Source organism: Cherax quadricarinatus, chromosome 15 (genome assembly GCF_038502225.1).
Source record: "Cherax quadricarinatus isolate ZL_2023a chromosome 15, ASM3850222v1, whole genome shotgun sequence".
NCBI classification, from domain to species: Eukaryota; Metazoa; Arthropoda; class Malacostraca; order Decapoda; family Parastacidae; genus Cherax; species Cherax quadricarinatus.
Genome location: NC_091306.1, coordinates 955,848 through 971,888, shown reverse-complemented (window position 1 = coordinate 971,888; position 16,041 = coordinate 955,848). Strand labels below are relative to the sequence as shown.

At 42.0% G+C, this 16,041-nt stretch overlaps 1 protein-coding gene across 18 annotated transcripts in view; it reads right to left on the bottom strand.

Moving 5' to 3' along the window:
- Positions 1-16,041, bottom strand: part of LOC128692119 (serine-rich adhesin for platelets) — a 580,093-nt gene that overhangs the window by 32,574 nt on the left and 531,478 nt on the right. For all 18 annotated transcript variants that reach the window (XM_070085078.1, XM_070085079.1, XM_070085076.1 and 15 more), the window contains 3 exons: positions 9,418-9,651; positions 6,923-7,220; positions 5,014-5,119 (listed from right to left, as the gene is read on the bottom strand). In XM_070085078.1, coding sequence (XP_069941179.1) covers positions 5,014-5,119; positions 6,923-7,220; positions 9,418-9,651 — 638 coding nt within the window. The remainder of the gene's footprint in view (positions 1-5,013; positions 5,120-6,922; positions 7,221-9,417; positions 9,652-16,041) is intronic.

Here is a 16,041-nt window from a genome sequence, read left to right as displayed (position 1 = left end):
ACCATGGATTCTGGAAAAGGGAACTGAGGCATTGTCTGAACCACTGGCTAATATCTACAAGAAGTCAGTGGATATGGAACAGTTGCTAGAAATCTGGAAGGCAGCCCATGTAATCACTACAATTAAGAAAGGAGACAGGCAGGAAGCACTGAACAACAGACTAGTTTCACTGACATGTATATCATGTAAGGTAATGCAGAAGATAATCAGAAAGAGAGCGGTAGAGCACCTGGAGAGAAGTAGTTTCATAAATAATAAATGGTACTGGATCACAGATGGTAAATTTTGCTGTCCAACCTAATGGAATTCTATGACAAAGTAACAGAAGTGAAACAGGAGAGAGGATAAATGGATTGCATTTGATTTTGTACCCCACAAAAGACCAAGGTAAAAACTTAAGATGCAGGCAGGAAAAACAGGTAAAGTACTCCAGTTTATCAAGGAGTACCATAGAAGAAAGCAAAGAGTGATTGTCTGGTAAGAGATGTCAGAATGGGGAAGAGTAGCAAACGTGGCTCAGCAAGGACCAGTATAAGGGCCCATACTATTCCTGGTTTTATGTGAATGACACACTAGATGGGCTTGAGTTAGGGGAAAAGGCTGCAAAAGGATCCGAACAAACTGCAAGATTGGCGAGATAAATATTTGCTTATATTCAACCCCAGCAAATGTAAGTTTATGAATATTAAGAAAGGGCCAAGAAGACCTAACATGAAGTATAGACTCAAGGGACACAGACTGAAGACTTTATTCAAAGCAGGGGTTAGCATAGTGCGAAACATATCGCCAGAGTCTCAAACCAGCCGAATAACTTTGGAACCAATCCTCTCTTGGTAAATTTAAGAAGAACCTTCAGGACTCTCAACTTTCTTTTTACAGAAACCAAGGCAAGGTTTAAGAGAGTGAGAGAGGAAAGCAAGAGAGAAATGTTTCAGAAAAAGACAGAGGAAAGCAAAAGAGGAAGGTTTAGGAAAGCATGGGAAAAAAAGGAAGGAAGAGATAGTAAGGACAATTACAGCTGAAGAATGAAATAAAAGACTGGAAAAGAAAATTAAGAAGCTGAAGTAGGAGATAAGGAGAGTGAGAGGAAAGGTGGAACGGATAGAGTTACCAGAGAGAAACTCGAAGGAATGAAACAGGTACACGAGGGAACAATGGGATAACAGGATGCATGTTTGTAGCCTCAGGGATGTCAGAAAGTTGAAAGACCTGGAAGAAGTAGGGGAGCAGGATCCATGCATATTTTTAAGAGAAGATATAACAAACTCAACGAATCTAGGAGTGAGTGAGCCTGACAAGCGACAAGTTGAAAGGCAGGGCTAGGAACTGTGGATCGACCCTTTAAACTACCTGTAGATGATTACACACACAGACACACACACACACACACACAGACACACACACACACACACACACACACACACACACACACACACACACACACACACACACACACACACACACACACACACACACACACACACACACACACACACACACACACACACACACACACACACACATACACACATACACACACACAGAAGCTAGAGGATCAGGCTCATATAACAGGAAGGGCACTGCAATGGATCAGAGAATACCTGACAGGGAGGCAACAACGAGTCATGGTACGTAATGATGCATCACAGTGGGCACCTGTGACGAGCGGGGTCCCACAGGGGTCGGTCCTAGGACCAGTGCTATTTTTCGTATATGTGAACTACATGATGGAAGGGTTAGATTCAGAAGTGTCCCTGTTCGCAGACGATGTGAAGTTAATGAGGAGAATTAAATCAGATGAAGACCGGGCAGGACTTTAAAGAGACCTGGGCAAACTGGACACCTGGTCCAACAACTGGCTTCTCGAATTTAATCCCGCCAAATGCAAAGTCATGAAGATAGGGAAAGGGCACAGAAGACCGCAGACAGAGTATAGGCTAGGTGGCCAAAGACTGCAAACCTCACTCAAGGAGAAAGATCTTGGAGTGAGTATAACACCGAGCATGTCTCCGGAAGCACACATCAACCAGGTAACTGCTGCAGCATATGGGCGCCTGGCAAACCTGAGAACAGCGTTCCGATACCTTAATAAGGAATCGTTCAAGACACTATACACCGTGTACGTCAGGCCCATACTGGAGTAAGCAGCACCTGTTTGGAACCCACACTTGATACAGCACGTCAAGAAACTAGAGAAAGTGCAAAGGTTTGCGACAAGGTTAGTTCCAGAGCTTAGGGGAATGTCTTATGAAGAAAGGTTAAGGGAAATCGGCCTGACGACACTAGATGACAGGAGGGTCAGGGGAGACATGATAGCGACATACAAAATACTGCGCGGAATAGACAAGGTGGACAAAGACAGGATGTTCCAGGGAGGGGACACAGAAACAAGAGGTCACAATTGGAAGTTGAAGACACAGATGAGTCAGAGAGATATTAGCAAGTATTTCTTCAGTCATAGAGTTGTCAGGCAGTGGAATAGCCTAGAAAGTGATGTAGTGGAGGCAGGAACCATACATAGTTTTAAGACGAGGTTTGATAAAGCTCATGGAGCGGGGAGAGAGAGGACCCAGTAGCAACCGGTGAAGAGGCGGGGCCAGGAGCTAAGACTCGACCCCTGCAACCACAAATAGGTGAGTACAAATAGGTGAGTACACACACACACACACACACACACACACACACACACACACACACAGGCCTAGTGTCTAATCGACATGTGCCAAGAACAAAATGGTAACTAACACACACACACACAAAGACCGTATCCATTTGGAAGTATCGACTATAAACGTGATTTATGCACAAATACAAAAAAATATCACGATGACTTCGTATAGGCATTAAAACTATACTCTATATATGTATATTAATATATATTATATATCTTATATGCATAATATAAGACTTTCTCTTATGTATTGCATTCTCTCTTTATATTAAAGCCCGAGTGTCCATGCTGGGTTACATGCTGTGAAACATATGTTTCAGCAAACTGTGACACAGACCCCTGACCTGACATAGAGCCCAGACCATTGGTACACTGAGTCCTGGCGCTACATCATCTCAGGAGAAACGGTCGGATTTCCTACACTAAAACTCATGTCTGAGGCACATGGTACAAAACTATGGACAGACTATGAACACATAATGAAAAGTTACAGGTATACTTTTTCCCCACTGCAATTAACGTGCTCTCTCTCTCTCTCTCTCTCTCTCTCTCTCTCTATATATATATATATATATATATATATATATATATATATATATATATATATATATATATATATATATATATATGTATATATATATATATATATAGATAAGAGAGAGAAATAGCTCTATTGATAAAGACAAAGAATTACTATCATTATTTTATTTAATGTGAGGCGGTAATACCTATACTTCGTATATATTAAATAAAATATTTTTTTCTTATTATTTTTTCAGGTTATAAAATTATGAAGATATAATTTCATGTATAAATGCAATGAGTTATGATCAGTACCAGTCAGTCTACCTGTGGATGGTTTTGAGGGGTCACTGCCCCCGCAGCCAGGTCCTGAATCAGCCCTCACTGTTGACCTGCTCAATTAGGTTATTTATGTTAGCAACAACATAAACACAACAGCCTGGTTGATCAGTGGAGGTGTATGGTCTGGTGCTGTAAGGCACATCATGGTATGCTTCTTATTGTACACAAAAATATTATGAATGCCGTCCATCTGGTGGTAGCACCTTAACAGTTGTTTTAAGTAATACTTCCCCTTTATTATGACCTGTTGCAGTGTGATTATCATGTGGTTGCTATGGTACCCAGTGTTCTACAGTTTTTGAAGATAGGGAATTTATCTAGTGCTCGTTATATACACATTAACGAGTTTACACGGATTTCCCTTGGCTCATTTCAAGAGCTTTTATCTCTCTCGGCTGAGTCCAGGAGCTTGTGTCTCCCTCGGCTAAATCCAAGAGTTTGTATCTTTCTCGGCCAAGTTCAAGAGTTTGTGTCTCCCTCGGCCAAGTCCAAGAACTTGTGTTTCCCTAGGCAGAGTTTAATGGCTAATGTCTCCCTCGGTCGTGTCTAAGAACTTGTGTCTCCCTAAGCTTGGTTCAACAGTTCGTCCTTCCTCAGCTGAAGTGCCTCCTGCACTTCAGCTCAAAGCTTCACTGACTCCTTGAAAATCATTGTTTTCATTTCCTTTTAAATCTAAATCATGTTTTTTGTACTTTTTTCCATTTACGGAAAATTATTGAAAATGTCTTTTGCATAAGGGAATTATTTTACAGTAACTTTTAAGGACATAGTTAAGGGAAAATATTTCACGGCTAATTATAAGAGAATATGTAAGGAACTGGAGGACTAAGTATCCCATGGCAGCTGTTATGGTTAAGATCACCAAGCTAAGAAGAATCTGTTATTGTGATCCCTCAATGACGGTGATCATATTTGGCAATATTAATTTGATCTGCCTTCATGTACAAGCTAAAGCTAGAGGTCGATACAAGAATATATATTTACAAGAATAAGCTCACATTGAAGACAGTCACTATGAAAATTAGTTGTAAGACAGGTTTTATAGGATACCGCAGGTCCAGCGAGGGTTGTCCATCATATCAGGATGGTCATTTCCAATAGGGTCCTTACTCTCAAATCTGTTCCTCTTTATGGATACCACAGTTTCCCTTAAGCGTGTTAGTTGAGACCTTATTATAGTGCCATTTCTTGAACGTGAGGTTGATCTGCGATGCTCCGTGTCATGAAAGTTTACTTTCAGAGTTGAAGAACGCCTCTTTTCCTTCTTTATCTCAGTTTTCACCTGTTCCCCATTTTCATCTCCCTCTCTACCTCCCTCCCTTTCTCTGGGTTTGAAGAAGAGATCATTCTCAATATCATCAAACTGGACCTGCCTCACATCAGAACCTTCCTCTACCTCACTTATATCACTCTCCTCCACATTCTCTGGAGTTTGGGATTCTCTGGAAGAGCCTCGCTGACCCTGACTAGACTCTGACCTGTTGTCGTTGAGGTCTTGGTACTCCAGCGCGGACAGGGAACTGGCTCTCTTCTTAAGGGCTGTAGCAGCCAAAGTGCGACGGTGGTTCTGTGGAGCACGGCGGCCTGGGAAGAAGGAAATATCTTAGCCAGCATTTTGGTGACAAAAATACCTAAGGTATTATTTTTAATATAGTTACATGAAGTGCTACAAGGGTGTGGAGCATGAGATGTGTGAGTGATAGAGGCTGATCCTCCATCAGCTAGCTGCCAGACAAACACTATTCACACAGCTAGGCTTCACCTACTTACTGTACTATACTTTCCCTTAGTTTTATCATCACATGTCTCTGTGTAGAACCTATTTGAGATTTATATCCATAAATGTTCTCAGAAAAAATCCATTTATTCTTTGTATTAATTATACATTCTTAATTTGTTACACTATACTTCTGTTCATAAAATATTAATTTTAGATCACAAAGGAAATCAGATTTAAGTCTTGGAGGTTCTAAGTCCATTATTACTTTTCTAACTTCTAAGTCTTATTACCTAAATGATAAAAGACACGACAATAAATGGAATATGTCATAACAGAGCAACTATACACAATAAACAAAAGCACAACGAGCAATCTGGACAAAAGAAAAATTGTTGGACACGGAATAATTCCATAATAGCGAGAAAGAATAGGGAAAACAAGTACAAACACCTGATGATGGAAATGTGAAGAGAATCCTGACCGAGCCAGTAATGAAAAGCTATCAATTACGTAAATTGTAGGTGACGAGCCGTCTGCAAATCATACTCTGGCCATTTTCTTAAAGGATGGATACTGGGGAACCTGGATATAGAAAGCCATTTGCTTGGCATACCTGATGAAAGTATAGATAGATAGGATAGCGAAAATTACAGAAACAAAATAATTGGAAATTAAGAAGGGAAATCGAAGATGAAAAACAAAGGCCACTCTCATAGACATTCTGGTGTTACTAGCAAAGGTTGTAGCGGTGCTATGATTTATGTTCTTGTCTTTGTCGGAGGAACAGCTTTTCAGTGTGGCTTTGAATTCACTCTGGGTTCTGGGACCCAAGTCTTAAATTACAGGTTGGTGTCTTTGACAGCCAGAGGCACAGAGTAATAAACAACAATCAGGTGAAAATTTAAAGATAAATCCTGTCTCACAATTTAAGGGAGACCTATCACGGCACCACAGATTAAGCAGGAAAGAGGAGGATGGGTGGACTGCATATATATGGACTGTGAGTTTTCATTTGACCACATAAAATTAGTACACAAATTGTAAAAAAAAATGTCGAAATAATCGAAAAGACACCTTACTGGCTAAAGAATTTTTAAGTGAAGACAGAGTGATGATCTAGGAAGTGGTATCATGATGGAAGAGCATAACAAATAATGTCCCACAGAGAGCAATACTGAGAGCGGTTCCTGTTCCAGGAATTTTAGTCAAATTCAAAAAATATCTTGAATGCTGGGGAAAGAATTTTAAAATTAAAGGAAAGTAATGTGTCTATTGTATGTATAATAATTTCGGAAGATATATCCGCCATATTAAACGTTTACGACACGGAAAGCAAATAGTAAAAATCCTGCCAGTATGTAAATCGTAAACAGACTTCTGCTTCACACAGTATAACAGTACAGTAATGCCGATGACCGATATTTAACAACGTATTATTTATCCTTCACAATTACCCAACTTTATCAACTAGCCAGATCAACTATGATTACATTCTCAGCTTTTCTCTCAAGAATTTCTTCCCAACTATTATCACTTCAGTCGAAATATAGTAACATTATAATCACCCTTATTTTTATAATCATTAGTTATTTATTACACCCCGATTATCAGGAAATGCTCATTTCAACTTCATGGCCCATTTTTAATCTCACATACACATACTATACCTTGTGGCCCTTTCACTCTGAGCTTGGTGACGCAAGGGAGAGTTGGACCAGCCACAGGAAGTCCCTCTTCATTCACTTCGGAACTTTTCGCCTCTTCCGCATCTTGTACCTCCTTTCTGGCCGACAGTCCAGGCAGTTGAATGCCTTTATGTACTGTCAGGCCGGGCAATTGCACGCCTCCTTTCGGTGAAGTCATCGCTTGTTGGTCTGCCTCCTGACCTGACGTCACTGAAGCTGACTCCACACTCGTAGTTTGAGTTTCCGACGATACGCCTGGTTTACGAGAGCGATTGGACTCCTGTGGATTAAATATTTAGTTACATGAAGACCATACAAACACTAATCTGAGGTCGAAGGAGACTTGAACCTACGAACCTCGTAACAAGGTAAGCAGTGCTCTACCACCGTACCACACTGGCCCAATACCTTGGCGCCCAGCTAACGCTAGACGTTTTGGTCCAAGGCAGCCAGTTTTCAGGCAGGTGGCTTTCAGCTGTTCATCTCATCCCTTGCATGATTCGACCGACGAGAGATTTTTACAACACTGCGACTAGCCAAGGACTCGAACCCATGCTGCTTTGGCCTGCCTCATGGTGGGCGAAAACTAATGATGCCTTAATCCACTGGACCATACAAGGATTGTATGGTCTAGTGGATTAAGGCGTCATGTGTGTTTGCACACTATGAGGGAGGCCAAAGCAGCATGAGTTCGAGTCCTTGGCTAGTCGCAGTGTTGTTATTGATCAACACCACTCGTTTATGGTCACAACAATATATATACATTTGTATATATATATATATATATATATATATATATATATATATATATATATATGCAAAACAACCACTCTGAAAGAATAGAGAAATTCCAAGCGCTTTCGTGACTACTCACATTATCAAGGAACGTTCCTTGATAATATGAGTAGTCACGAAAGCGCTTGGAATTTATTCTTTCAGAGTGGTTGTTTTGCATATTCTGAAATATGTTTATATCTTATTGCATATATATATATATATATATATATATATATATATATATATATATATATATATACATATATATATATATATATATATATATATATATATATATATATATATATACATGTGTGTGTGTGTGTGTGTGTGTGTGTGTGTGTCGTGCCGAATAGACAGAACTTGCCATCTTGGCTTAAATAGCAACGCTCATCTTGCCATATAGGACAAGTGAAAATTTGTGTATGCAATAATTTCGCCAAAATCATTCTGAACCTAACGAAAAAAAATATATTTCACTGTGTTTGTTTAGTATTAAATTATTGTAAACAAATCTAAAATATATTTAGTTGGGTTAGGCTAAAATAAATTGTGCTTGTTATAATAAGGTTAGGTAAGTTTTCTAAGTTCCTTTTGGTGCAAAATTATAAATTTTTACATCAACATTAATGAAAAAAATATATCTTTAAACGTATAAGAGAAAATTTTAGAAAGGACTTAATTTTAAATGAGTTCTTGCTAACTGACCAGTTTTACATATTCGGCACGACATGTATATATATATATATATATATATGTATATATATATATACATATATATATATATATATATATATATATATATATATATATATATATGTATATATATATATACATATAAAAACGAACATGCCTGAGTGTTTTCATGTGTTTACAGTCTCATATATTCAGAGGAATTAAGGAAGCATATTTTGAGGGTTACTGAGTAGTTTCTAGGTGCGGTTCTTGTCGGTTTAGCTCTTTCTTTGAATATAATAATTCTAAGTGAGGTGAGCAAACCGCTCAGTAATCTATGAAAGTTCCCCTTGATCCTATGTTTAGTAACAGTCCCTTGACTGTGTATGTTTTACTGTGTAGTTATAGTTCTCAAAGGAGCTTGTCGATAGATACTTGGCTTGTTGTGTGTAGCGTAGTGTACTCACCTAGTTGAGGTTGCGGGGGTCGAGTCCGAGCTCCTGGCCCCGCCTCTTCACTGATCGCTACTAGGTCACTCTCCCTGAGCCGTGAGCTTTATCATACCTCTGCTTAAAGCTATGTATGGATCCTGCCTCCACTACATCGCTTCCCAAACTATTCCACTTACTGACTACTCTGTGGCTGAAGAAATACTTCCTAACATCCCTGTGATTCATCTGTGTCTTGTGTGTGTGTGTGTGTGTGTCTGTATTCACCTAGTTGTGGCTGCAGGGGTCGAGTCATAGCTCCTGGCCCCGTCTCTTCACTGGTCGCTACTGGGTCACTCTCCCTGAGCCATGAGTTTTATCATATGTGTATGTGTGTGTGTGTGTGTGTGTGTTAGTTACCATTTTGTCCTAGGCACATGTCGATTAGACACTAGGCCTGTGTGTGTGTGTGTGTGTGTGTGTGTGTGTGTGTGTGTGTGTGTGTGTGTCTGTCTGTCTGTCTGTCTGTCTGTCTGTCTGTCTGTCTGTCTGTCTTTCTGTGTGTAAACAAAATATACATCAAAGCGTTAATCTTACTTCTGTTTTCTTCTTCTTCTTCTCTCTGATTGAGCCGTGCTGGTTCTCCTTGTTCTGACCCTTGTCCTTGCTCTCCCGTTTCTCCTCCTTCCTCCTCTTTCCACTCTCCTTCGTGGAGGATGAGGTCGATGTCGCAGGTCGATTATTATTTCGTATTTGTTCCAAGGCAGAGTGTAGCTTCTTGATCCAATCTTTCATGTCCGGGAGAGACTCCGCAGAGAAGAGGTGGCGACCCTGCCAAGCAAGCATAGATTTTAGTAAGAGCATCCTGCAAAAAGAGTCCCTTGATACTGGAAGGGTGCTTGAATCAAGGAATTTGAGTAACATTTCCTTAGCTAAAACCTGATTACTTTCTATTCCCAAGACGCTGTACCACCCCTTTGGGTTGAATCCTTTTGTATGAATGTATTTATAATTTAATAGAAGTTAATCCCTTCAGCTTAATCTTTTCGCACTTCACCTGCCTTGTAATCTTTATCTGGTTTGCGCTCATTACCTGCTTCGTGGCACCCTCTATTTGCCTCGTACCCTTCACCTGCCTAGTTGAGCTCGTCAAGTGCCTCTAGGCACCTTTCACTTTGTCTAGTACCTTTCACCTGCCTCGTGGAACCCTTCACTTACTTTGTACCCTTCACCTGCCTTCTTCCCTTCACCGGTAATGTACACTTGCATCGAACGATGTGGCAGAAATGCTCGAATAAAGCGGAGATCATAAACCTGGTAATATTCTCGTGAACAAACGATTGTCAGTGGCAGTAGCAAGGGAATTCACTGAACAAACAAGGAAGATATGCTGCTACCTTAAAAATAAAGAGAATCATATACCAAATATTACTCTCCTTGGAGACTTCAATCTGCGAAATGCAGTATTGTATCAGAAAAAAGTACTGTACTGTAGCCCAACAAAAACATACCAGGGAACTCCTAAAAATTTGCAAAAACATAAAAATAGGAGGAACACTGTAGTAGGCCTACTGGCCCGTGCGAGGCAGGTCCAATCCTCCCACCGGATTAAGCCAATGCCCTGACCTGAACACTGAACCACGAAATAAGAGAACCTATTTGAAATAAAAGATACTTGATTTAATCTTCACTGACTTGGACCATTAACTAGACACAGAAACGTGAAGGGAAGGGAACCAGTATATAAACAGCCGGGGGGGGGAGGGTGCTGGGAGTATAACGAGAGGCGGTAGTAGTATAATAGTAGAAGTAGTGGTAGAAACAGTGGTAGTAGTAGTAGTAGTAGTATTAGAGCGAGTGTAAGGACAAGAGAAAAAAGAAAAAGGAGCACTGCAGGAGAGGTAATGGTCCACGAGGCTAACACATAAACCCAGAGGGTAAACTCAAACGACAGAACCCACCTAGGCAAAAAAAGAAAAAAAAACAGGAAAGGCAAAGAAAATATGTATGCATGCATGTGTATGTGTGTGTATTATGTATGTATGTGTTTATGTACGTATACTGGTTAACAAAATTAATGTAAAGTTATTTTTTTTATTAGCACACTGGCCGATTCCCACCAAGGCAGGGTGGCCCGAAAAAGAAAAACTTTCACCATCATTCACTCCATCACTGTCTTGCCAGAAGGGTGCTTTACACTACAGTTTTTAAAGTGCAACATTAACACCCCTCCTGTTGCTTCCATTTAAATGGCGCATCCACCGTCTTACACACTAATATTTGAGTCCAGTAGTTTTAGGGGGGTTGAATGTAAGTTTGTTAGTGTTTCTTTTCTCATTAATATGACATTGTCCAATAATTTTTTGGTCCTATTTGTTGTACTTAGTGCGGCTGGGATTTTTAATACTGCAGGGAGCAGCATATTAACCGCTGAACTATACACAAGATGGTGTCAGGCTTTGAGCTTAAAAATTCATACGGGTTGTAAATAACTTTAACAATTGATTACTTATAGAAAGGAAAATGTGACGCGAAGTTTCGTTTTAGCCTCCGCGAAGACAGCGACAGCCAGAGTCTTCAAAGGTCTGTACTGCAGGCCATCTAGATAAAAATCATATCTGCAAAGGCTGCAATTAATTGGAACTGGAAATGTAGCTTGTATGCGCTCTCCTTCATCTTATCTTACCGGAAGACATGAGACAGCTTTCATCTTTCTCACCAGATCATTTTTAATGGTTCAAGGTACTTCAAGGAAGGTTGATGCCGACGAGAAGCTGTTCATCCAAGGAATTGGAATTGATCTCTTTCTGGGATCGATCCTGATTACTATTCTTCCAGGTATCATTTGACTCCAACAGGTTTAGGGCTCCACCATATAATGATAATAATAATAATGATAATGGTTCGAGGGATCATCGCCCCAGTGGCTCGGTCTCAGACTAGGCTTCCTGAATTATAAAATAATTAGTGCAGGAAAAGGAGTTTTTAAGAATATAAGTAGAGCTTATTAAGATTTACGGCTCATCCTTAAAGAGAAGGAAGAGCAATCGACAGTAAAGCCTTGTCTTAGGCTGGGCTATTTGAGTAGGAAGACTCTCGAAATCGGTATATAACAGGTATATAACAGGTATATAACAGGTATATAACAGGTATATCTCCTTTAACCTCCCTTTCACTTCTGCCTCTCACAACGTTTTTCTTTTTTTCCTTCTTCCTTTTCCCACTCCATCCCTCTCCCACCCTCACTCTTCCCTTCTCCCTCCCTCACTCTTCCCTCTCCCTCCCTCACTCTCCCCTCTCCCTCCCTCACTCTTCCCTCTCCCACCCTCAGTAACTCCCCTCTCCCACCCTCACTCTTCCCCTCTCCCTCCCTCACTCTCCCCTCTCCCTCCCTCACTCTTCCCCTCTCCCTCCCTCACTCTCCCCTCTCCCTCCCTCACTCTTCCCCCTCTCCCTCCCTCACTCTCCCCTCTCCCTCCCTCACTCTTACCTCTCCCTCCCTCACTCTCCCCTCTCCCACCCTCACTCTTCCCCTCTCCCTCCCTCACTCTTCCCTCTCCCTCCCTCACTCTCCTCTCTCCCTCCCTCACTCTTCCCTCTCCCTCCCACACACACCCCACTCCCTCCCTCACTCTTCCCTCTCCCTCCCTCACTCTCCCCTCTCCCTCCCTCACTCTCCCCTCTCCCTCCCTCACTCTTCCCTCTCCCTCCCTCACTCTCCCCTCTCCCTCCCTCACTCTTCCTTCTCTCTCGCTCTCCCTCTCACTAATGAACCCATTAGTGTGAACTCTTAATCTGGCTTCCTCGTCCTCTTCTTTTCATCTTCGAATCATTATGCCTTTTTATGTCCTTTCCAATTTATAGTTGTTTTTTTTTTTCATAAAAAAAAAATCCTCCTCCTCATTTTCTCACTTCATCGGGTCTTTCATGTTTATCACACCTCCTTCCTGTCCTGATTAACACCCGCTTATTATGTACAGCAACAGAGAAATCAGCTTTTTTGAGGACTTTGTTAGAGAAACGATGCTCTATAGTCTGCTTTCTATTTTTATTCAACACTTCGTAGGTTTCACAATTCTCTCTCTCTCTATCTCTCTCTCTCTCTCTCTCTCTCTCTCTCTTTACACAGGGTTTGACAAGGTTAGGTTAAGGATCCCTAGCTTTATTGACAAGCTATTTACAGGTTAAGGATTCCTAACTTTATTGGCAAGCTAAGAGCTGTTACCTACATCAGCTCATTTGAAAGCATTTTTATTGTTATGAGACATACAAGTAGGGAACAGGATGAAGTTAGAGCCATCTGTGGGCCAGCATTTTCATTTGATCAACTGACTTTATCTCGTTGACATCATTATGCTGTACGAATGTGTTCCATACTCGAGTCATCCTGGGTATATATGATCTCAGATGGAGTGATGTTCTGGAGAAGGGTACAGCGAGAGTGAAGTTGCTGCTTTCTGCCCGTCTTGTGGCATAAAAGCTTGTTTCACGCTGTCCTCGAAGTTGATCCAAGTGTGGTATTTTGACAATATTGGCCTTGTACATAACAGTAAGGCCACCCACATCCCTCCTATGTTGAAGGCTCTGCTGAAATGACAGATCTATCCAGGATGGGTCCAGGCGAGAGATGAGACGTCTTGCTCTGTTCTCTACTCTGTCAAGTAGTCGCAGATGAGAGGGGGGGGGGCAGGCAAACCAAGAAAGTGGAGCATACTCAAGGTGTGAGCGTACTTGCGCCTCGTACAGGATCTTGCAACCCCTACTGTCAAGCAGATGCGAGATACGGCGAAGTGCTGTAAGCTTCCTGGCTGCCTTGTTTGCAAGATTTACAACATGGTTCTTCATGGTTAGTTTGGAGTCAAATTTCACCCCAAGGATATCAACTTCTTCTCCAGGTGCCAACACCCTCCCATTCATCCTTACTACTGCACCAGCATTACCATCATGGTGCCTAGAGACGATCATCATTTGCGTTTTCTCAGGAGCAAATGTTACTTGCCATCTATTTCCCCAAGCTGATATAGCTCTCAGCTGGTGATTGATGTAGCTTAGAGCAGCTGGCATTTCTTCTCTTGGATAAGTGAATGTCAGTGTACAGTCGTCTGCATATGCATGTGATTCTGGGATGAATCACATGCATATGCATGGACCCAGCACGCTTCCTTGTGGAACACTTGCCCCAATAGGATGTCTTGCTGATTCCGTTCCATTGAGAACTACACTTAGAGATCCACCATGAAGGTAATCACTGAGGAGACATAGCGTAGAGCCTGCAATTCCCAGTGCTTGAAGTTTTGCTAAGAGGCCCTGGTGCCACACCCGGTCGAAAGCGCCAGCAATGTCCAGTGCTACCACACAGCTGACTTTGGATTCATCCAGTGACTGGTGCCACTTAGTGGAGAGGTTTAACAACAGATCAGCAGCAGAGTAACCTTTCCTGAAGCCATATTGACGATCACAAAGTAGTGAGTGGTAGTCAAAAAACTATCATTTGTCTTGAGATTATTGTCTCAAGGATCTTACCAGTGATTGACAGGAGTGACACTGGTCTGTAGTTGCTGATTTCTGCTCTGCTCTTCTTTTTGTGAACAGGGACTACATTTGCCTCTTTCCATAGAGAGGGCCATTTACACTGTACTAGGCAGTGCTGAAAGGTGCGAGTTAGAGGTGCTGCTAGCTGGTCTGCACATCTTCTCAGCAATCTTGGGCTCAACTTGTCTGGGCCCACAGCCTTTTCTTGGTCAAGCGATTTAAGAAGGAAATGCACCTCCTCCTGCCTTATTGTCACCACTGACAGTTTTGACACAGTTCTTGCAGCTAGCCAAGGAGGGTCCCTTGCTGGATCAGGAACTTGCATTTTGGTAGCAAAGTGTTCAGCAAAGAGGTCCGCCTTCTCTTGACTGCTAGTAGAGGTGGTCCCATCCTGTCGATTTAGAGGTGGAATGAGCTCATCAGGCAGATAACCTTGTCTGTCCTTTACCAGGGACCACCAGGTTTTGGAGCCTACCCTACCTGATGCTAGCTTTCTTTTAGTGTCCACCTCCCATTTAGCAATGGCCCACTTTTGAATGTCACCCATATGCCTACAGGCTTGCATGTGCAAGTTCCTGTTATAGGTGGTAGGATGTCTCTTATACCTTCGCCATGCTTTGTACTTAGCAGTAGCAGCCTCTCTACAACGAAAGCCAAACCAAGGCTGATCTGTAGGCTTTGTCACATATTGCCAGTGAGGAATGTGTTCTTGTTGTAGATTAAGGATGTGTCCAGTGAAGGCTTTCACTTGGTTGTCAACATCCCCTTGGAGAAGAGCATTCCAATCGGTGGTGGCGAGCTCAGAGCGAAGGGCTGGCCAATTACCTCTTTCCCATAGCCAGGTTGTGCATGTGGACTCCTCACCTCGTTCTGTTGGGATCTGAAGTGTCGTAAAAACAGCCTTGTGGTCAGACTATCCAACATTCCCGAGGGGTTGACAAGTGACTATGCCTTCTGCCAGATCACTCACTACTGGGTCAAGGGAGGAGCCAGAGATATGAGTAGGGAAATCAACAAAGTTTTGCATGTCAAATACTGCAAGAAGGTCATCGAAGTCCCTCTGTATAAGGTGCTGGTTGAGGTCACCAACAATTATAATATGTTGACAGTTGTGTTGTAGCAGAAGGGAGTCAATATTTTCCATTAGGAAGTTGATGGGGTCTGCATGTTGCCACTGAGGTCTGTACATTGCACATGCTAGTACAGAGGTACTAGTGTTTATACAGAGCTTGAAGAACATCATTTCAAGATGTGTAGGGGTGGCAACATCAATGTGCTGGGCACGAACACTTTTAGAGAAGCACACAGCAACACCTCCTCCTTGCCCTTGCCTGTTTCTTCTCATCCATGAGGTGTAGCCAGCAATTCTTGCAAAATTTTCTGGAGTCCTGTCATCCAAAAATGTTTCAACAACAGCTATCATGTCGGGACGTCGAGTGTTCACAAAACTATGTGTGAGCTCTCCAACATTAGTAATGAAACCTCTAATGTTGGCCGACAGGATGCTGATAGACTGGCTCCTCATGATGAAGTGGTCAGCTTGAGGTGGTGGGTGTGTAGGGTATGTAATGTGCCTGCCCTTGAGAGAGGTAGGGTACTGAGGCAGCTGCAGGGATGTAGGTCTGTGGTCTTGTATAAGGCACAATACCACCTGCTGGGCTGGGATAGGAGTAGCTAAGTGGGTGACGT